The sequence below is a fragment of the Cynocephalus volans genome, chromosome 5 (genome assembly GCF_027409185.1).
Source record: "Cynocephalus volans isolate mCynVol1 chromosome 5, mCynVol1.pri, whole genome shotgun sequence".
NCBI lineage: Eukaryota > Metazoa > Chordata > Mammalia > Dermoptera > Cynocephalidae > Cynocephalus > Cynocephalus volans.
Window position 1 is genome coordinate 111,653,922 of NC_084464.1, and position 23,564 is coordinate 111,677,485.

At 37.9% G+C, this 23,564-nt stretch overlaps 1 protein-coding gene across 1 annotated transcript; it reads right to left on the reverse strand.

Moving 5' to 3' along the window:
• Nucleotides 1-8,341: 8,341 nt before the first annotated feature.
• CD164 (CD164 molecule) lies at nucleotides 8,342-23,564 on the reverse strand. The gene is made up of 6 exons (XM_063097921.1): nucleotides 23,266-23,564; nucleotides 20,764-20,850; nucleotides 19,327-19,398; nucleotides 17,744-17,773; nucleotides 12,499-12,555; nucleotides 8,342-10,883 (listed from the first exon to the last, which is right to left on the reverse strand). Exons 1-6 carry the CDS (start codon nucleotides 23,444-23,446, stop codon nucleotides 10,717-10,719), a joined length of 594 nt encoding a protein of 197 aa, XP_062953991.1. The 5' UTR covers nucleotides 23,447-23,564; the 3' UTR covers nucleotides 8,342-10,716.

Genomic DNA, 23,564 nt, shown 5'->3' on the forward strand with positions numbered 1-23,564 from the left:
TGGGCTCTCTGATTTTCAATGGTGATGATGTAATCCCAGATTTAACTGACATTAAGACTTAACTGCCAAAGACAAGGTGGGCACATCTATTATAAAGGGCAGCAGGGATGTATCGGTAATCAGAATGCCTTGGCCTACAGAGATCTTTGGTAGTCGATGTGTCTCCAGGTATGAAATCATATGAGCAGCCTACTAGAATATTGCTTGATGTATAAAACAGGAAAAACTTAGGTCTGGTAGCAAAAACCTAACTTGTGTCACTGCAGTGGAGAGTCACAGCCTCTGACCCAGATTCCAGACCTAAGTCAATTCACACACCAGGACACCTTCACAGAAGGGGAGGCTGTATCCCCTACAGGTAGGTCTCTACACTGTTTTGCAGTACATACTATAAATCTTCCTCCAAACCTCTTCCTAAGGGACCTAAAATCATTTGCTAAAGTGGCTGTTCTTTAGAGAAAAGGAAATGCCCAGATATTTTTGGTGGTTACTAGACACTGGCTCTAAATTAATGCTAATTCCTGGGGACCCAGAGCACCAACGTGGCTCACCAGTCAAAATGAAAGCTTATAGCAGTCAGGTGGTAGAAGGAGTCTTAGCTCAGGTATGAATTATGTTGACCAAGTTGGTCCATGGACCCACCCTGTGGCTATTTCCCCAGTTCCTAAATGTATTATTGGAATAGTCATGATTAGCAATTGGAAGAATTTTCATATTGGTTCTCTGATCCATGTGTTGAGAGCAAATCATTGGTAGAAAGGGATAATTGGAAGCCATGGAACTTCCCCTCCCTATCAAGAAAGTAAACCAGAAGCAATACCACAACCCTGAGGAAATTGCCTGGGATTAATGCCACCATCAAAAACTTAAAAGAAGTAAGGGTGTTGATACCCACCTCATCACCATATAACTTACCACTTTGGCCTCTGCAGAAGATAGTTAGGTCTCAGAAAATGACTAGGGAGGATTAGGTTCACAACTTAATGAGATGGTAACTATATGGCAGCTGATTTTCCAGATAAGGTATCTTTACTGGAGCAAATCAATATGCCCCTGGCACTTGGTATGCAGTTACTGACCTAATGCCTTTTGCTCCATTCAGTTTGCAAGGACCATGAGAAGCAGTTTGCTTTTACCTGGCAGGGCCACATGGTATAGTCTACAGAGACCTTGGTCATCATGATACTCCACAAAACATTACATTGGCCCACTACATTGATGACATTATGCTGACTGGAAATGATAAGCAGGAAGTGTCATGTACTTAGGTACTTAGTAAAAAACACAAAAACTAGAGGGTGAAAGAAAAACTCCACAAAAATTCAGAGCCCTTAACTTCAGTGAAGTTTCTGGAGGTTCAATTGTTTGGAGCATATTAAAATATCCCTCTCCAAAATGAAAGCTAAGTTGCTGCACCTCACACTGTATACCATGAAAAAAGAGACATGATTCTCAGTACATCATTTTGGATTTTGAGGGCAACATACACCATATTTGAGTATGCTGCTTCAACACAACTACAGAGTCACCTGTAAGATTTCCATTTTTGAATGGGGACCAGAGCAAAAGAAGGCCCTGGGTTGAGTTTGAGTTACAATACAAGCTGCTCTACCACGTGGATCTTATCATCCAGCAGCTTCAAAGACAGTCAAAGTATCACAGCATATTGTATGGAGCCTGTCATACACCAGGAGGAGAATCACAGGGCAGACCTTTAGGATTTTGGAGCAAATCTACATCTCCTTCTGATGGTAAATATTCTCCTTTTAAGAAAGTTTCTGGGGCCGGCCCGTGGCGCACTCGGGAGAGTGCAGCTCTTGGGGGCGCGGTGGAGGCGTCGCTGCGGGTTCGGATCCTATATAGGAATGGCCGGTGCGCTCACTGGCTGAGCGCGGTGCGGGGGATTCCAAGCCAAGGGTTGCGATCCCCTTGCCGGTCACAAAAAGACAAAAAAAATAAATAAATAAATTAAGAAAGTTTCTGGCTTACTACTGTGTCTTGTAAGAGACTGAATGCCTAACCATGGGATAGCAAATGATCATGTGGCCTGAGCTTCCCATCGTAATTTGGGTGTTGTGTAGTCATAAACTTGGTCATGCATAGCAGCAAACTATCATTAGTTGGAAATGGTACACAATAGACTCAGCTTGCTCAAACAGGTCTGGAAGTTAGAAGTAGCATATCTTGCATGAGCAGGTGGCTCAGACTCTTTCAACATCAACTCCTGTTTCATTGCCTCCTCTCCCTCAACCCATACCTATGGCCTCCTGGGGTGTTCCTAACATCCATTTGGCCAAGAAAGGGAAAAAAAAAAAAAAAAAAATCAGGCCGGTTTATAATGGGTGTACATGACATTTTGGTTCCCTCCCAAAGTGGACACCACACTTTTTCTGAAGCACTACAGCTCAACCCAAGGGTGACACTGATGGATACTGGTGAAAGAAAATCCTTCCAGTGAGCAGAACTTCGAGTAGTACCTTTGTCCACTATGTCTGAACTAAGAGATGGCCAGAAGTACAGATCTACACAAATTCATGGGCAGTTGCTAATGGTTTGGCTAGACAGTTGGGGACTCAAAAGAAACAGGATTGGAAGGCTGGTGATGAAGTCAGGGAAGAGTATTCTGTGGATGAACCTCTTATAATGAGCACTGGCTGTGGAGATATTTGTGTCCTTTCTTAATGCCTACCAAAGGGCATCCACAGCAAGGAGGATCTTACTAATCAAGTTGCAAAAATAACGTGCTCTGAGGTTATGTCAGCCTCATTCCCCAGCTACTTCACTTGCTTGCTCAATGGGTCCATGAATAATATGGCTACAGATGCAGGGATAGAGGCTATGTGTGGGTGCAAGAACATGGGCTTCCCCTTATTAAGGCTGACATGCACTATTGCCAAGTGCCTAACATGTCAAGAGCCAAGACCAATACTGAGATTGTAATGAGGCACCAATCCTATGGGTAACAGCCATCTACCTGGTGGCAGGTTGCTTACATTGGACCTCTTCCATCATGAAAGGGGCAGAGATCCATCCACTGGAATAGACATGTATTCTGAATATGAATTGTCTTCCCTGCCCATAATGCTTCTGCCAGCACCACCATTCAATCCATGTACTCAAAGATGCCTTATCCATCACTATGACATTTCCCATAGCATTGCTTCTAAGCAAGAAATCAATTTCACAGCAAAAGAAATGTTGCAGTGAGCTCTTGCCCCTGAAATTAACATAACCCAACACTCAGAAGTGGCTGGTCTAATTGAAAGGTGGAATGGTTCACTGAATAGTCAGTTATAACGACAATTGGGAGACACTGCTGTAAAAGGACAGAATTCTAGGGCCAGCCCCGTGGCTCACTCGGGAGAGTGCAGTGCTGGTAGCACCAAGGCTGCAAGTTCGGATCCTATATAGGGATGGCTGGTGCACTCGCTGGCTGAGCATGGTGCAGACCACACCGTACCAAGGGTTGCGATCCCCTTACTGGTCAAAAAAAAAAAGGATAGAATTCTATCTTACAGCATATGCTTTGAGCCAGATTATGTGGGTCCAGGAGTCACAGGGCAGAAGTGGGAATGGCTGTTCTCATGATTATACTTCTCATCCCAGTAATTTCGAGCTACACTGGTTTGGAGGTCTTAGTTCCCACGGGATGCTTCAAACAAGGACATAACAATGTTTCCACTGATGTTAAGACCTAACATGAGACTACCACCTGAGCTTCTTATGCCACTAAACCAATAAGCAGCAAAAGGTGTATAACTCTAATGGCTGAAATGATCAATCTTGACCGCGAAAGGGAGATTGTACTGCTAGTACACAATGGAGGCAAAAGGATTATATTTTGTTTGTGGCAGCTGGCTGGTATGGGGACCCAAACCTTTGACTTTGGTGTTATCAGCACCATGTTCTCCCAATTGAGCTAACTGACCAGCCCTTAAAAAAGAAAAAAAAAAAAAATTATATTTGAAACATAGGTATTCTTTGGGTACCTGAGTACTCCCAAGTTGGATAGTAAAGGTTAATGAAAAACTACAGCAATCAACACAGGTAGGACAACTGGAGGACTCAAACGCCTCAGTAACCAATATTCTGTTCACTCCACCAGATAAAGAACCCTGACCAGCTGAGGTTCTGGTGGGGGGCAAAAGAAATATTACATAGGTATTGGAAGAAGGTCAAAGGTTTACAGAAACAAGGACTGTAGTAGCTTTGAATATCTTCCTCTTGTATGTATTTATTTGCATATTCTAACCACTTTCATTTTTACCTTCCATTTTAATTTTATATACAAGTTTTTAGAGGTTAAATTTACAATTTGGTCTCTAGGTAACAGAGTATGTGGTGGGATGGTGACATAACTTGAGTAGTAATTAAAATAGCCAGTGTTGGTACAGGGCATCTTCTCATTTTGGCAAAGGGAAGCAAACTTGACTTGTAAGGAAGATAGTTGTATTTTGTTAGGTGGAAACGTAGAGCTGTTTCATCATTTAGAAGTTTCAAAGTGTGCAGAAGGGTGCATGTGGAAGCTGAGTAGCCAAACGGGTGGACTGTGACAATTATGAATTGATTGCCTCTCAGCTCCCAATCCTCCTTTCATTTCCTGCTCTGTAATAATGAAGCTGGACCATATGGATATTTCTCCTTTGCTAGGTGGCATGATATTTTGTCAACAGAGGGCACTGGAGGGATGCTGAAAGGATTTCTTTTCCTGGTTCTTGTGTGCTCCTCTAGGCAGACACCCTCAGTGTCCACTCTAGCAGCTCACACAGCTCTGCACCTATGCATGGCTTATTCCACAATTCCTTCGATGACTGCCACTGGTGTGACATCTCATGGATGGCTTCCCTGGCACCCTCTCAGATGGATTTGCAGCTGCCATGAACTTAACTATACAGAGAGCTAAGGCTGCATCCCCTCTAATGAGAGCTGAAATTCAATTTGAGGGAGTGGGTAGTGGCTGCTTCCTATATCTGTGTATATCCTTTAGAATTCTCTGTACTGTGCAAATTTTTATTTCTTAAAATTCTACAGATAATATGCCCCATCGATCCAACCCACTGTTATAGATAGTACTTTGTCATCAAACTTTTCCTGTTCATATTGTGTGGCATCTGTCTTCTGATTCTGTGAGTACTCTGGTTGATACAGACACCATAATCAAAGGCAAAGACTAGAATACTGAAGAAAATCTATGCATCATGGATTAACATCCAGCATATTTTACAATTAAAAAAAACCAAACTACAAATTGATAAGAAAAAGCATAGAAAAACAGACAATTCAGAGTAAGTAAAAATGACAGGGCTGGCTGGTTAGCTCAGTTGGTTAGACCATTATGCTAACACCAAGGTCCAGGGTTTGATACCGTACAGGACAACCAACAAAAACAAAACAAAAACAAATTTATGATAGTAACCAAGGAAATAATTTCACTCACCAGAATATTAAAATTTAAAACTTTGTGAATATCAAGTGGAAAGGGTACAGAAAACACTCTGATACCCTGCTGGTGGGAATTAGATGGCAATCTGTTAAAATATTCAAAGTGGAAACCCTATGATGCAGCTTTCTACTTTTCCATGTTTACTCTAGAGAAAGTAACACATAAACAAAGTGGCAGGTACATTCTCTGCAAAACTCTTGGCTAAAAATGAAATATTGCAAATGACCTAATTGTCCTTCAATGTAGTAAATACCTATATATCAATCATGATATCCACACTATACATACCAAACACAGAAATTAAGAATTTGGTATAGCCACCTACACTGATTTGGAAAGATCTCCAAGACTAGGGAGTGAAAAAAGTAATGGGATGATGTTAAAATAAAAATCATTATAGGACTGGCTGATTAGCTCAGTTGGTTAGAGTGCAGTGCTACAACCCAAATTCAAGGGCTCAGATCCCTGTACTGGCCAGCTGCCAAAAAAACAAAAAACCCTACATCATATATTTCCTAAAAGTGCATATAATTATGCTTATATAAATTATTGGGGGTGGGGGAGACTAAACACCAAACCAGTAGCAGTGATTACCTCTGGAAAGTGGAAAAGGGCAAGAAGGGGAAGGGACTGGAGACAGTCAAGGCAGACTTGCACCTTATTTTACGTATAAGAAAATGTTATGTTTCTTATGTTTAAGAGAATACCAACTTAAACTATATTTATGTATTACTTGAATAATTAAAAATCAAGGCATTAAAAACCTTATCTTAAACTTTCTCTTTGGCCAAGATATTTAGACTGGATTTATTCTGAGACAACTAAAATACAACAACACATATAAAACAGTCGTTTTCAATGTTAGGCAAAGAAGGCCAGTGATCCCTGAAAGACAGGGAACTACTGACCCAGCGTACTGCTTTGAATTTCTAAATCATGAGGCAGGGAAGGGGAATCCAGGCAAAGTCCAGTGGACTTCCTGAGTTGAAATGAAGCTGAAAGTCATGGGAGATGAAGGAAGCTGGAGTTTCCACAGCAAAGGACCAGAGAGGAGAGAGCTGCATTCAGACAATTCCAGAAATCTGCAGAGGGCGCCCCTCGAGTATTCAGCAACGTACCAATCAGCACATGTAAGGAAACTACCCAAGGCTGGAGAAAGGTTCAGAGGAAACAGCACCTGGAGCTCACACAATGCTAGGAATAGAACAGGCTCTATTCTACTAGCCCACACTAGAAAGCCTCCTAATTGACGGGGCACAGATAAAATTTATAATGTTTAGCATCCAATATAAAAATTACCACGCATGCAAAGAAAGAGGAAAATAAGACCCATAATTAGCACTAAAATCAACCAACAGACACTGACTCAGATGTCAGAAATAGCAGACATGAGCATTAAAAATTGTTACTCTAACATGTTAAAAAAAAACTGAAAAATGATTGACTATGTAGAGATATGAAAGATATCAACAGACCCAAACTGAACTTCTATAAATGAAGACTATAACATGAGATGAAAACACACTGGATGAGATTAACAATAGAACAGGCATAGGAAAAAGATTAGTGAAATTAGAGACAGTAATAACGATTTAAAATGGAATAGAAAGATTTAAAAAACAAAAACAGTGCATCAGTGAGCTGTGGGTCAACTTCTAACAGCTTCTGTGTAAATGGATTCACCAACACAGCAAAGGGGAAGAACAGAAAAAATACTCTTTGAAGAGATAATAGCTGGAAAACTTCCAACTTTGACGAAAACTATAGATCCAGGCAGCCCAATGAACCCCAAGCACAAGAAACAAAACTACACAGCACATCATTATCAATTTGCTCTAAACCATTAATAAAGAGAAAAACCTTAAAAGCAGCAGGAAAAGAGAGAAACATGTACAGAAGAACAGAAGATAGACAGCGGAGAACAGCACAGGACACAACGCAAGTGAGATGACAACGCACCAAAATCCTTAAAATAGCGAAAGCAAAAAAATGTCAATTTAGAATTCTATATCCAATGAAAATCTTTCAAAAACAAAGACAGTTTATACCAATCATGTGTAAGGGACACAAATGGAAAATGGCGTTTGCATTTCAAACAAAATATAAATTAGAAAAAAAAAAGGCAGACACAAAAACTGAAATAATTCATCAATAGCTGTACTGGCAAGTAACGAACAGTAAATCTTCATAATTAGAAATGTTAAAGGCAAGTGTTACAAGGGTGCCCTATACCAGTAGCAACAAGTATCCGCATGTAATTAACAGCACAGGAAATATCTACATGGGTAAATACACAGGACCTCTTATCACCTAAAAACCCTATTTTGAACCCCATTCTTTCACAGTAACAATTTATCTCCAACAATGTTTTAAGGAATCATTAAATTTGGCACAATGTTTTACATAATACTTACTAAACTTGACCAAATATAAGGCTAGTATGAAACCAAAAGTTCATGATTTCTAAGGCAAATTATTAAGTCTACACTTAAAGATTTTAAGGCTTGTAGGGCAGTATCTAATTCTCTCCTTAGTCCAAGTCCAGTGATTTATATAGAATTTAATTTTGTCCACAACATGAACCAAAAGAACCAGATTGCACATGCCAGCATGTAGCTCGGTAATATTTATACTGAGTACTCTAAAGAGAAGCCCAGTTTTACTTTACATGCAACCTGAAAAAGGCAGAAAGTCACAAGCTTTCAGTTTCCAACTATCATTCCTAAGGCTCTGTTATCCACTGATGAATATATACCTTAGTTACTATCTGCTGGTTTAGAGAAATAAAAATTGAGTAGACAACCCACCCCCAAATAGACTGATAAGGTAAGCCTACTAGCATTAAATTTTATAATCAAAATGCAACAACACATTTCAGTCAATAAAAGAGGAGAATGATTCAATAAACATGTAGATTTATTTTAAATCAGTTTGGTACATGATACAGATTGGTTTTGCAGTTTGTAATAACATGAAATAGAAATTTCTAAATACAGCAGTGTTTGCCTGTGCAACAAATATCTGTAAGGTAAAATAAGATACTTGATAGAACTATATCTGCAGGAACAAATCAGATGAAAAATCTGAAACGGTTTCTATATACCTTCTGGATTAAAAAAACCCAAAAATTATTAATGGCTCAAGATACTACATTACTTAAGGGGGAACAGAGTTTGAAAAGGCTGTGAGTTCTGTTGCAAGAGCTCGTCTGTAGACTTGCAAAATCTAATTTCATATTATGCTTCTGTTAGAGCAGTGCTCAAAATTACAGAAGCTTCAAATCAAGTTACATTTTCACAGAATTTGCTACATGTGTTGACATTAATGTGTGGCAAGGAATTCACATCCAGGCAAATGACAATTATATTGCTGTAGCTAATTTTTGCCACCTGGGGAGGAATGGAAATTCTGTATGTTTTCAGATTAATCTTATATCACTCACTAAAAACTAACAGCCATGGCACCGTAATAAATTTTGTGAGGTACCTAGATTATTACTACTAGTGAAAACACAAATGTGAGGTAAACCTACCTTTTCCCAAAAACCTTTGAAGCCAGAGATTTTAAACAATTAAGGCACTTGAAAACATTAGGTATACGTACAAATGTGCAAGTAAAACAAATTTTAACTGTACCAGCAAGTAACAAAGGAACAGTAATCTTCATCTTGAGACTTTAATAAAATTATCTAAATAAGTGAAAGGAGTTTCAGTTTATGAAACAAACCAAAGCAATTTGTCATTTCCTAATATAAAATATTGAAAACCAAGTGCTAAACTCAGCCACTATAGGCTAAAAAACTACAACAAAAAAACCCTTAATGACCTAGAAAAGCAAAAGCCCATTTTAAACTAAGTAAAGCCTCTGAACTAACCAATATGTCAAAAGCAAGGGAGAAGCCTCTAAAGCTGAAAAAAATAGTGCTCTGCAAGAAAACTATAAAAATAAAAGTACGCATGCTTATCATACTATGGGAATTTAAACCAAGAAGGGAGGGAGGGATAGAGAGAGAGAAAGCAAAAGAGAAAACGCAGTCTATTCACCCAGGGCAATTATCATTAAAAATCTGCAGTAATCTGATCAACCAAAAATCCTCTAAGATTACCTTGGTCACATTTGCTGTCTATAAACTTAAAATGATTGTCTCATTTAAAGAGTCAGTAAATGATTCTAAAACAACTTATGTCCTTCTTGCCTCATGAAATTATTTTTCAAGAAAACTTGGTGGAAATTGTTTCAAAGTATAATAGTGTTAGGACACTTTTTTGAAGTACAAAGGAAAATATAATTAAATCAACTTTATCTCTATACTTCGCAACAGGCATAAGAAAAATGTTGGGAGGTTCAATATATGAAGGCTTTCAACTGTGTATAATATCCCTTAGCTTAAGTTTCTCAGCACTGAAACAAAGTAAGTTTTCAATTAAATATTAGCAGTATGATATCTAAAAGCAGGTTTACTACTGTTCACATTAAGTTATATCCTCAGACCAACCTTTACCTTCGTTAATAAGAACAAATCACCAACATTTAAATTTCCAGCCTACCTTTCCAGTCTGTCTTTTAAGGCACTGTTCTTTATTTTCTCAACAATATAAGGTGCTTTACAAGTATGAACAATAACCTGTTATACACTAATGGTTTGTATCCTTTCCATTCATTTCTTTAAATCTGGAATGTAATTCCCTGTGTGGCATCTTATTTCTAATGTAGAAAAAATAACTGTTATCAAGCATAGAACTTTACTCTAAGGATACAGTTTAGTCTACTAAATTTATAAATTTATTCCACCTTTGAAATGATAGCCAAAAATCCACCTGATTCATGCTCATTTGGCACACTCTTCTCAATTCGGGTCACTAAGTTACATCTTGAGTTAGGATGAAAATAATGCAGCTTTCAGGCTTTAAAACGACTAAATTTAAACTGCCAAGAGTCATGAGGTTGTCACACAGGACAACATTTTCCATCACTTACAGAAAGTTACATTTGGCATGTTAAGAAAAGAAACATAATCCCACAGCAGCAGTCATTTAAAATAAAAGAAGACAGCCACAAGGACTCATGCAGAATATTTTAAATATTCTTGTTGAACAAAATGATTTAAACTGATTTTTCTTCAAGGACGATGCTCCAAAATATCCTATATGCATCCATTGGAAATTTAAAGATCCTGGAATAGCGTCTTCCATGTGGGACATCTTGAAAGATTATTTTGGTTTCGGTGAGTTACACAAATGAATCGCCAGTCCTTTTTAATTTAAGGGGTCTGTTTACAGAGTGTGGTAATTTCGTTCTTTAGATTTGCAGAATTTATAGAGAAAGAAAATTACAGCCTGCACACCCAAAACAAGGACAATTCCTCCAATGAAGCTGGCTGCATCAAAGGTAGATTTCCGTGCGGGTTGTGCGGTTGGAGTCAAAGTGGTATTTGTTGTACCTGTTAGATAAGATAGAAGAAATAATAATCCTCAGTAAGTCTCATGATCCATTATCATAATGTGAAGACCTACCGAGCTTCTGTTTTGCCATGTGTTAAATTCTATAAAGTATTTGCTCTTGTGTCAAGTCTTTATAGCTAGAATTTATCTCTAATTGTGGAAAACAACCATTTATCAATCCGATTCTTTATTCCATCCAAGGATATCAAGTGGTCAATGATGCTATACTACTTCAAATATGAAAACAACAGAAAAAAGACTCTGGTATGTAAATTATGCCTTGGGAATATATAAAGCATTTTTAAAATATGCAAAAATTTCTTCAGACTATGTATTTTTAGGAAACTGCTAAAGTATTAACATTTGTGTTTAAAATTCATATGACTTGAATTTTACTAGATATTATATAAGGTAAATAAAAATTCAATTGCAATTTTTCAAGTTATAAAAATAATCTTAAGGACCTGCAATTTGTAATATCAACAAGCAAAAGAATTCATCACTAAAGGCATATTAAATAGTACTCTGTCAGCAAATTTCACATTATGAGAAAGTACTACCAAGTCATAAGAAAAAAGAACACAAAAACATGAAATTCTTTTCAGGGAGCAAAAGGTTTCTTCAAGAGGAAACAAGAAAACTTAAGACTAAGAAAGCATCATAAATTCTAAGAAAAGCAATTTCATATTTAAAATAAAATTTACTTTTTTCTAAATAGAATATTAAATGAGCACAAGTTCTGGTGGCTGTATAACTAGCTGGCCAGCTTTAAAATTAATTACAACTGGGCTGGCCAGTTAGCTCACTCAGTTAGAGCATGGTGCTGATAACACCAAAGTCAAGGATTCGGATCCCCTTACTGGCCAGCCACCGAAAAAATAAAACAAACAAAATTAACTAGAACTGTTTTGTATCATTCCTTTTTGTGAAGATGGAATGGGCTTCACTGAAACTGAGAGAAAGGAAGCAGAAGCCTGAAGTCAAAGGAATCACAAAAAGCAGGTAAAAGATTCATCAGCATCACAACAGTTTACTTTAAATATGGATAGAGGAAAAGGTCCGTCCCTAACTTACGTACCTATAGCATCGTGGGCATAATCTAAATATGATTTAGTTTACAATATGTCAAATCATTAGCTAATAAAAAGTCAATTTTCACATACACTTTTCAAAAGTCATTGAGGAATATAAGAAATACTAAGAAAGTTGGTGAGCTGAACACCTAGCAGTAATCTTAGCTTTTTAGACCTTTCTCAGTAAAAAGGGTGGATATATTATCTTGACTCAAATCGCCATGGTCTAATACAGCATACAACCAATCCCTAACAATAATCAGTAGTTACAACTTAGATTTCACATAAAAGTAGTACTAGAAAGATTTCAGAAAAACATTATTAATTCTAAAGTGTCATGACATAAAAAACTAGAAGAGGACTCTCAGCAAAGCAATCATTATTGCTTTAACAGCTTACTTATCTTGTTCTCCCAAATGTAAGAGATGAATTTCAGTCCATAACCATTCATGAATAAAACTGGAAAATGATGGTAGAAATAGTAAAAGGCAACACTGTACACACATCCTACATCTGTGTTACTTTAAAAAGCCTTAATTACCCGATGTAGTAACTGTGGTGGAAGTTGTAGAAGAGGAAGGCAGAGTTGTGGTTTTAGCTGGAATGAAAACAAAATGTATTTAAAAACAAATTTCTAACTTCCCATTATCTAGCATCTATCTTCTTAAAATGATGCTACAAATTTCAACATGCTTTCAATTTTTTAGAGAATAAAAGCCAAATTTCAGTTAAAGGTTCACTAACATATCTACACATCCCCAAATACTAGCATTTAAATGTATTTTAAAACATTAAACAATCATAAAATTGCATTTATATTAAGACTTATGTATATATCTAAGTATAAAATCTATGTACATATCTGGATAAAGATTACAAAAACAAAGAAGGGCAAAAATATTTAGGTGAGGGAACTATAGGTTCTTTATAAATAATCTTTCTTCCAAGACAAAAACTATTAAACTCATGGTAAGAAACAAATACAACTTAGTAGTCTCTTATGTGGGTATAAAGATTTGTCTATTTTTATCTTCTTCACTTTAGGTGTTGGCAAACTTAAAAGGGGCAGACAGCAAATATTTTAGTTTTTGTGCACTGTGTAATGCAAAAGCAGCCAAAGACAACATGCAAATGAACGGGAATGGTTGTGTTCCAACAAAACTTTATAAGAACAGATGCCCTGGGGCCATACTTCCCCCAATTTAGATTATAAGAGACCAAGGGTAAGCTCTAGTCTTCCACATTGTATGAGGCCAAAATACTATCTGATGATGCCTTTAAAGAAATGCACATGCCAAGAAGAATTAGTTTGAATGTAAAATCATTTTAGGAACTGAAGCACTTTATAAAGAAGGAAAGTTCTAACTATTAATGTATATTACAAGGTGTCCTCTATAAGGGTTCTCATACCAGTATTAGGGAGGAAAAACCTAAATATAGTTTATACAAATTAACATTTTCCTAATGTCAAATAACTTTAGAGTTATTAAATGAATTCAAAGTTTGCTGAAGCACTTCAGAAAGCTTTCATTATGAGGTTGTCCTTAAAGTTAGGGTTTAAATTTTTGTAAAATGAGAGTGCACTCTCTAGGGAAGGTGCTACAGGAATCACTAGCGAAGAGAGTTCCTTATTGCATCTCAGGAAATAATTAGGCTTCATAGTGCAGGGACTTCAATATGGAGATTTGCTTACTCTGGAGGGCAACTAGGGATGATTTGGGGGGAAGATGAGGAATATTAATTGCATGAGGTTTATGTTTTTATGAAAAATATAAGATGCTATACAAATGTTAGTTTTTTCACTGTTTCAGAAAAAGATTTGCGGTTCGGATCCCTGTACTCACCAGAAAAAAAAGAAGAGAGGAAAAAAGGATTTGAGGACTAAAGAGAATCTGGAAACAAATGTTACTTCTGTTTAAAGTACATAACTGAATAGACTTCAAAGTGATATGCTTAACCCACAACAGAGAAGACAGGGAAAGGGTGCCAAATTGATGAAGCACAGAAATGAAGTTATCTTCCATTGTATTATACTGTCTTTAAAACAATCAAAACAAAAAAAACTCAATACTAATAAGTATCCTCCCAAAGTCCACTAATATAAACAGGAAGTTCTGTGCTTTAATAGTAATTATACACCAAGAGAGTGGGATTTGACAGCTTTAAGACAAAGAATATTGCTAAAAAGAAGCCCTATAAAGACCAGAACTCTCACACAAGTAGACTGCCATATCCCAAGAATGACAGGATCCTAGGAGGCTAAGTAATGACAGGATCTTAGTATGCCTAATTATTATTAGTGCATATTTCTAAAAGCTCTGGTCAGACTTCTCTACTAGTATTGATATTTCTAGTAGAAACATACAGATAACACGCTTAATAATACCGATAGATATGTTCACACACAATTATATCCTTTTCCCTCTTGCTTCAAGCATTGTTGCACACACTTTATCCATCCTGCTCTTGACTGAACAGTTCTCTCACCTCTAATTTCTCCACGCTGTCAAGATCATCTAGGGAAATATCTCATCTGATAGGACTCATCCTTCTACAGAATTCCTAGATTACAGTATATGATTATTTCAAGGCTTATTATTCCCTTCACAGTTTTTGTTGCTTGTTCAAGTGTATCTTCCGTGTAATCGCAAAAAATACACTTTACAATTAAAAACATATCAAATTCTTTTCAGTCTTAAAACACTATTACTAATTTTGACAATGTTAGGAAAAAATATTCTCCTAACTTGCTATCTGATTGTCACCACCCACCCTTGGGACATGGTAAAAACTAATGTTTTTTTGTAAGTGGACAAAATATTTAGAAATTTTTAATTCTGAGAAATGTATTACATTGACAATATTTTCAAAATAATATAGTACTTAGGGAATATACCTCTATTGAACTACGATATATTTCCTTCATCTTAAAAAAAGAATTCGTAGGTTATAAAAGCTGCTGTTGGTAAGATTTAGAAAATAAACATATTTAAGTAATCCCACTACCCAAAGTAACATGTTACTTCCTGTCAGAAATTTTTCTAGGCATGTATACAATAAAAACTAAAATTGTACTAGAATTACTTAATAGTGTGCCTTCTACTTAACGATGATTTTCCACCATATCTTGGACATCATTTGGTCATTCTATTGTTAGATATTTATATTATTTGTACCGGGGGAGGGCTATTACAATTAATCCCAATGCACACCTTTCTATGTAAGTCAGATTCTCTTTGCATTGTTTCCTTAAATATCCCTAATTCCTCACTTGCTCTCTTCAGCAGAAACAATGTGCAAAAGCCACGGAAAGAGACCACCAGGTTTATTTTGCAACTAGTAAGCGTCAAACAACTGATGCATTTTCTGCAGGCAAGCCCTGGCTTCCTTCACTTAACAGAACCAAAAGACAGATAAACAAGAACTCATGGTACTTCACTGGAGGACCCAGGGAAGAGTAAGCAGCAGAGAACGACATCAAGAATGGACTCATGGGGAAAAAATTAAAAGCAGACCCACACGGTTTTAGGGAAACTGTCTCTTCACTCCCCTTCTGTTCACACCCCACCTCTGGAAACCTCTGCTTTCAACAACCTTTAACAATCCTCTTAGTTGACTTCTAGTGGGTACTAAAAGTTTATGAACATAGGCACTGTGTAACAACCAGCTCAAAGTAAGTTCTGTAGCATTTGCAGATTTCTATGGTGTGAATATTTCCACTGTAGTTGATTTCAAGTTACCAACATGATATTACTAAACAAAGGCATGAGTAGCACACAATTGGCCAGCCAAAGCTGGTCTGAGCCAGCTCCAACACACCACTGTCCAAGTCTTTCAAAATGAGTTCTTGTCCTTGTTTACAGCATTTGTTTTTTTTCTTTGAAAAACTATACTATACTCACATACTGTTAGTTTCTTGGCCACGCTTCTCTGGGCTTTCCTACTTCCATGCCTATCCCTACTTAGTTTCCTCTCGGAGACATTACTGTTCCCCAGAGTTTGGTTCTCAATCCCTATCCTCTTCTCTAAATGCTCCTCCAGTGGCTACTACTGCCTATACTGACTGCCTTATTTGTATTTCTAGTGAAGAGCTCTCTCCAGAATTAGTTTCCTGAATACTGAACAGATCCTACTTAAGTAGACTGTAGGCATCTTAAAATAAAATCCCAAATGAGAGTCCTGATCTGCTGCTCTTCCTTTCTTGCTTGCTTTGGAGAAGACTCCTCACCTTCTCCCTTATCACTCCACCTCCCCCCTTATCACTCCACCTCCCATTCCCTCAGTCATAAAGTCTTTCCTTTCTACTTTCCAAGCCTATTTGCATACATCTGCAGCCCTTCCGTTTGTTCTCCAGAATTACTGTAACAAGTTATCTAATCTCCCCAGGTTCACTTTGGTCTCCTTCCAATCTATTCTCCACAATGCCAGAATAAGTTATTTTATTAAAATGCAAGTCTGATCATATGACCTACATGCTTATGATCTTTCAAGATAACATCCAAGTCCACTAGCAAGGCAAGGCATATACAAAGACGCTTCCCAATGCTGCTCTTGACCTGCTGACTGTCCAGCTTAATTCTTCCTCACACTGTACTGGACACTCCTTGATCTCATCGTACTCTTTCACATCTCCAGGTGCTAACCACTCTGCTCCACCTGGAAGCTCTTCGCATATTTTGGCGATGTAATTTCAGTCTGTCGAACACTGCCAAACTGTCACCAATCTGCTGTGCCACCCAATATACACACCTTCCTATAAACTCCCAAACAAACTGTGCTGACATCTTTCATTATTCCTATGGTAGACAAAATGCTGGCTTACTTCTGTCTCTACATGCCTATCACCTATAGCCTGCATTTAATATTTGCAAAATGTAAGTATTTACTCTTCCTATAAAATTAGCAAATAAAAAAAATTTGTTTTATTATTATTTTTAAGCCATTTGTTTTTGTTTTTTTATACTGATGGCTGGCTGGTACAGGGATCTGAACCCCAGATTTTGGTGTTATAACACTGCATTCTACCCAACTGAGCTAACAAGCCAGCCACCAAGCAAATTTTTAAAAGGACGTATCTGAATGCTGTTGAAAGTGTGGTGAAAAAAACTTTCCAGTTGTTGATGGAAATAAAAAAAATCATAAATCTTTCTGGAAAGCAATCAGTATAAGAGACTTAAAATAATCATACCCTCTGACCTAGGAATTCTGTTCAAATCAATCCCATCAGAGATAAGAACAAATATAATCCCCCCCCAAAACATTCACTGCATGGAGAATGAGAAATGCTCTGTCCAATCAAGAGCAGGATGGGTAAAGTGTATACAACAATGCTTACAGTAAGAGGGAAAATACAATGGTGCGTGAACATACTCAATTTCATAAAAAGTATACTTATTAAGATACACACAAAAAAAAAGACTAAAAGAAATCAATTATTAAAACATTCTGGTGTACCTGTGGATGATGGGAATTACAATTTCCTTTAGGCTTCTGTATTTCTCAAGATTTCCACAAAATCCATAAACAAGTAGTTTATGGACTCAATTACAAAGCGACATAGCAAATCTCCTCAGATTCACTGAATGGGAAACACTGGAATTATGTGTTACTACCACAAACAGTATATATTAATGTAATTACTGTGGTCCAAGACTAAGTAAGCCTTTATTGATCTTTAGAATTATACTAACAACTTTTAGGTATTTAATTACTGAAAAATTATCCATCAAAAGAACTTGAAAATCCTGAGATACAGAGGAAGAAAAGAGTCAATCATCTCAAATTACCTGTAGAATTTGTTGGCACTGGACTGGGCTCTGTTAAAAAAAAAAAAAAAAAAAAGGTATACATCAAAGCTGTCTAAAATATCACAATCCATAAACGCCACTTCCCAACCTGAAGTCATCTGACTACCACTTCCACAATTTTTACAACACTTAAGTACTACCTTTGGAAGAGACTGACAGTTGCTCACACCCAAACCAGTCTCCTCTTCTTGAGAAACAGAATCACTGACTTTTAGTGACACCTCCCTTCCCCCAGGAAAGACATTTCTTAGCCTCCCACACATCTAAGTAGCCACGCCTAACTTCTAGGAAGCACTTCCAGGTAGACACAAGACTCTCTTTCTTTTCCTCTTCCTGCTGGCAGGAAAATCAATGTGACGGCCAGAACATAAGCAGCCACCTTTAGAGTAAGGTCAAAGCCATTTCAACAACAACAAAAATAAATTAATTAAATTAAATTAAAAAAAAAAAAATAATGTAGCCAAGTGCAAACCTAAAAGGAGCTTCAGTCTCTAATGGTCAGAGAGCTGCCACTTTAAACCTCTAGCAACACTCTAGCCCAGACTTCCTTTACAGGGGAATTAAATCCATCCACTGCTTAAGTCATTGTAATTTGGGGTTTATGTCCTTCATAGCAAGAACTAATTCTAACTGGTACACTGTCAAATAAGCAGCATTACTTATTCAATTTTTCTTCAAATCAATGTTTTAAGAAATATTCTACTTAATCTTGTCTCTAAATAATATCATGAAATCACAGTTCTGGTACTTTTAGCTTTTCTCTAACATACATTAAAATAAATAACCACTAAAAATGTTTGTTCATGTACCACCTAAACCATATTATTCACCCTATAAAGTGTAAAACCACATATACAGGGTAATGAAATCCACAGTTACAAAGTTCACACTGGGATTGGGGGATGGGGCAACTGTTACCAAAATTAAATGGTTAAAGGTAGTGTGTTTCAAGGTTACTGACATACTCCCCCAAAATCTTTTGTTCTATTCAAGTATTATCTACACACCAAATTAGAAGTTTGACTTTCCCATTAATTTATAATCTCATTTAAAAAATCAGCTGTTCCAACTAGGAATTTTAACAACTTGCTGGGCAAAGAACGTAAGTTAAAGAGTAATCAAGTTCCTCAAATTAAAGTACAGAAAATGGGTGGATACAGAGAAAGTTCATTTAAATAGCACAAACTATGCTGGAGACTAAATGCGACAATCACCAGTACCATAACCCAGAAAGTGCCAGAACAAGGTTGTCCAGGCCTGTACAAAACAAAGAAAAATAGGGTCCAAACTGTAATGAATTCTTGGAAAAGTTAAGGGGAAAAAAAAAGAAAAAAAAGGAAAGCATCCACACTTATAACATTCTACAATATAGCTAAATCACTAAACCAGGCTTCAAAATATCCTTTCACCAATCATTATGAATATGCTATTCACATCCAAATTTCTAACAAGATGAGAATTATGGCAATGCTTCAAATAAAACACTGAAAGAAGGTTTTCTGAGGCAATGATCTTCCTCACCTCTGTGGCCACTTTCCCCAGCAGCCAATGTGAATACCTACCAGAACAAAAGTTTGTGCTGTTCACCACATGACAACTGCTAAGTGTTGAATTATCTGAACAGTAGCTCTTATCTATTATGGAAAAAAGAGAGACAAACAACACTAATCACTTACTTATATTATCTTTTAATTGACTACTATGCTCCACAATAGTTAAAAAAAAAAAAACAAACCCCAAAATAAACACTTCAGAAGTTCACAGATCAAAAAGCACTCTGTTATTCTTTCTCCATTGTCTTAGAGATATTACAAGGGACCTCAAAATTTTATCCTTTAAAAATCCAGAATATACTGAACAGATGAATCTGAAATACTTAGGTCTTAGAAGTGTGGTATGACTACTGTACACAATCAAGGAAGGCAGCTAGAATCTACAAGAGGGCAGAGTCAGTAAGAAGTTAGTAGTCAGGATCTGTAATAAAAAATTAGTGAACAAATGAGGTGCCTCATAGCAGCAGTAGGACCTCTCTTCCAGATTTCACTGCTTTAGTCTTCTATAACTTCTAAAATAGATTTCCTGGATAGGCAGACTTGGAGGTAGAGTAAGGGGAGAGCCTTCTCCAACCAATATTAAAGTAGAACATTCAATCTCCAAAACTTGCCAATTCTTATATACTGCCATATATGGGGGGAGGGGTGCACCCTTAAATTCCATTTTATGACCCAAAAAAGACACACCTATATAACAAAGTTAATTTACCCCAAAATTAATACCTTAAGCTTTTGAGCTTTATGCAGTGATAATTCCTAGAACTACTAAATTTCTCACCAAAGATTAAAGAAATTTAACACGTAGCTTTTGCTTTTTCTTTATTGAAAAAAAAAAGCCAAAACTCTCAGATTGTTTTGTGAAAAGAAAACCATGCAACCACATGACATTCATTAGTAAGACACAATTTATGCTGTATTCCCATGGTTCTAAAACAAACCTTATCTGCTTTTCAATGTACCTCCATCTAGCTCTTTATCCCTCAATCAAATGCACAGTTAACTTACTTAAAAATTTAACAAAAGCGTAGGGAGTCAACTCTCCCTATCTCATTTTCCCCCCATATCTAAGCATTCGACAAAGTTTCACAAGGTCTCTGAATTTCATCTTGCAGGATATCTACCAATAAATGTCTCAGTTTTTAGAGGAAAACAACACAACCTTCTTTCACAGCTAATCTCAGGATATTAGCGTGCTCTTAATCCTTACAAAGATCTAAAATCTCTGTTCCTTTAAAAACTATTGAGCCTTAGTTATCAAGTTTAAGGAATCTAAAGGGAAAGAAGATGAGCCAAGAAGAGATTTTCAGGGGGAATGTTAAGCAACTGACCTTTTAATTTGCAAAGTAAACAGCACACACTATCCTAAACGTTCTACATAATTTTCAAATGATGAAGAATAAACTACAGCATTATTTGAAAATGTTACCAAATCCCAAAGTTTCTTACCTCCTTTACATTCTATCCAAAAGCAGGTAGTATTAGCAATACTACCATTAAGACAGGACATGCAGCTGTTGTGACTTTCACAGGTTTCTGCGGGTAGGGAGAACGAAATGTATGATATCAATGAGTTAATTGGTATTTCATATGAGTCTGTTCCACTCTTTTGAACAATTAGCATTACATACAGTACTAGAAATTATGAATTCAGAGAAATAGTAAAACTTTATAAACTGGTTTACAGTACTAAGAAATCCCAGTCTTTACAGACCATGGAAGCGTAAATAAACTCAAAAGAAAAACTACTGGTGCACTCCGTAGTAGCTGTGGTACCTATCTATAGAAATTCTTTTTTCACAGGGCCACTATTTGAAAGATACCCACAGCCATTCAGTTTCTTGAGGCATTTTAAAACGTCCTTAAAAGAGAAAAATATTGGAAAAGAGGTTCTGTTGTAAAACCAACACTACGCATAGGGAAATCACTGCCTCCAAACATCAGATAAGACACTGGGATTTTTAATAATAATAAAGATTTATTACAGGTTGAATCCAAGCTCTGATGATGCCCATTCAGAAAACGAGCTAATTTCCCAGGGATTCACGATTCATAAATGATCCAGTCTTCACAGGGTCGTCCACAATTGTAGACATCTTGAAGGGCCATATTCATGTACACATGCAAGATGTTCGTCAATAGTTTAAGCTAAATGGCCCAGAAACAAGAACTCAAAAGGCTAATTACAATTCAATATCTGTACAAATGAATGGACTCCGTTTTCCTGGAAACTAGACGCCGCCAACATTCTTATTGTCGTCCCCCTGCCTAGAATATAGTTCTGCGGAGGCACTACGTTTCAATATTTTTCATTAATATTTATTAAAGACTAGGACATGTATGGTATACTGTGGGGGTTCACAAAACATATAAATTCTTCAGAAGTTTGCGTACAGGTGAAAAATGCTAGCTGTTTAAAACCTTTTGTCTTTGACGATGGGCGTAGCAGATGAATGTTACTTACAATGAACTAAACCTGTTACCTTTTAGACAGTAGCTTATCCAACTATGATTTCCAGAAAAAACAAATTATCTCCTTTGCATGCACTTCAATCATTCAAAGGCTATTAACTTGGTATTCCCGAACTTGTCATTAAAAAATCCCTACAATTCTGAGAGGAAACAATCAAATAAGCGGGAGACAAAAACTATTCTCTAATGGTCTTAAAAATAGTCCCGTTAGAATTTCCAGTATTGTAATACAATGTATCTCCATTATTTTTAAATTTTGCCTTTACATCTTTCCGAATCTAACAAAAAGTAAAATATTAAGCTTATTATATATTTTATTAAACTTTTATGAGGTACTTAAACTAGGGTAGACATTGTAGAACAATATGATCAGCACGAGAAAAACGTCAAGTTAAAATCATTATCCTTCAGCAATCCTTTGGTCAAGAAACCAAGTTACCCCTTACCCGGTATTAAGCAGAATAACCAATCATACCAGACTGCAGGTTTTAAACACCTAGTGTTTCTTCGCCTTCTTACATCAAATTTATCTTCCCTCCCTCTTTTGTGCTGTCAGGGCATATGCCAATTCCTGCTTTAAAATTTGTGTATGCCTCAACAAGCCCTACTCGACAGCAGAGTTTAACAAAAGGTGGATGCCTGATAGAGTTTTAGAAAATCGACAGACCCGGGCTCCTATCCCAATTCCATAACCTACTAAACATAAGGTCCCAGGGGAGTTACTTATCTCCGTCTCTCCATCTACCTCTACCTCCTAGGTTTCTCCCCCCATCTTCCGGTTTAGCTTTAAGTACTAAAAGATGCGAAGCACAGGAACACGCATGGCTACTTTTCTTACTTAGCACACAACACAGAGTAAAGTTTTCACTAATTACGTGCTCAAATCTCAGATATATCCCACACCGATCTGCAACATCAATGTAATTAAATCTCAGGCAACTCATTTTCTTAGGCCCGAGTCTGAGACACGAACGAGTCAATGTCTTTAAGTTTTTCTTTTCCTCTCTCGCCAACTTCCGAAGAAACCTCCCTCTGGAGAGAGGTCCTGGGTGGGATAAACGAGCCCTGGGGAGAGGGAGTTAGGTTTCACCGCCAACTTCGGAGGCGCGTGGCCTCGCCCATCATCAACCCCGCAGCTGCCACCGCGGAAGGAAGCCACGTCCCCCGTTCCGAGCCTAAGGCGAGGCTGGAGATTACGATTCACTATTAAAAAGCACTTCGACGTTTAACACTTGGGGATCGGAAGCAGCCCAACGGCCACGCGGGCTCGCCCGCCTCGTTCCCGCCGGGGCGCTCCCCACCCGCCCCGGCCACCCCCACAGTGTCCAGCTGCGACCGGCCTCGGGGCGGGCCGCCATGTTGCCGGAGTCGCCACCGCACCCGGAGCGCGGCCCGCCCGGCCCCGGCTCCGCACGCCCCGGGGGGGACGAGGCGCGGCTCGGCTAGGCGGGCGAGGAAGCCCGTTGGGCCGACGCCCACCTGGTGCTGGAGAGGTGGCCGGCGGGACGGAGGTCGCCGGCGTCGGGGCTATCTTGGTGGTGGGCGCTAGAGGCGTGAGTGTAGTCACGTTCGGGGCCAGGCTGGTCTGGCCCGCAGACAGCACGCAGAGCGCGGCCAAGCAGGTGGCGGCCCAAAGCAGCGGACGAGAGAGCCCGGACATTGTGTCCTCAGCGCTGGTGTCCGGGAGAAAACAGCGGCTCAAGGCGTTTGGTCTGTCCGGCTGTCCGCCCGCCCCCTGCGGCGCCGCCTTTGAGACTCCGCTCCCCTGCGGGAGCGCG

What these genes read in the sequence shown, in the direction of transcription:
- CD164 (XM_063097921.1), bottom strand. Translation starts at nt 23,446, where the DNA reads ATGTCCGGGCTCTCTCGTCCGCTGCTTTGGGCCGCCACCTGCTTGGCC. An exon ending in TTGGATAGAATGTAAAGGAG is followed by an intron (nt 19,399 to 20,763) that starts GTAAGAAACTTT and finishes TTTCCATAATAG; the next exon opens with ATAAGAGCTACTGTTCAGAT. An exon ending in CAGCACAAACTTTTGTTCTG is followed by an intron (nt 17,774 to 19,326) that starts GTAGGTATTCAC and finishes TTTTTTTAACAG; the next exon opens with AGCCCAGTCCAGTGCCAACA.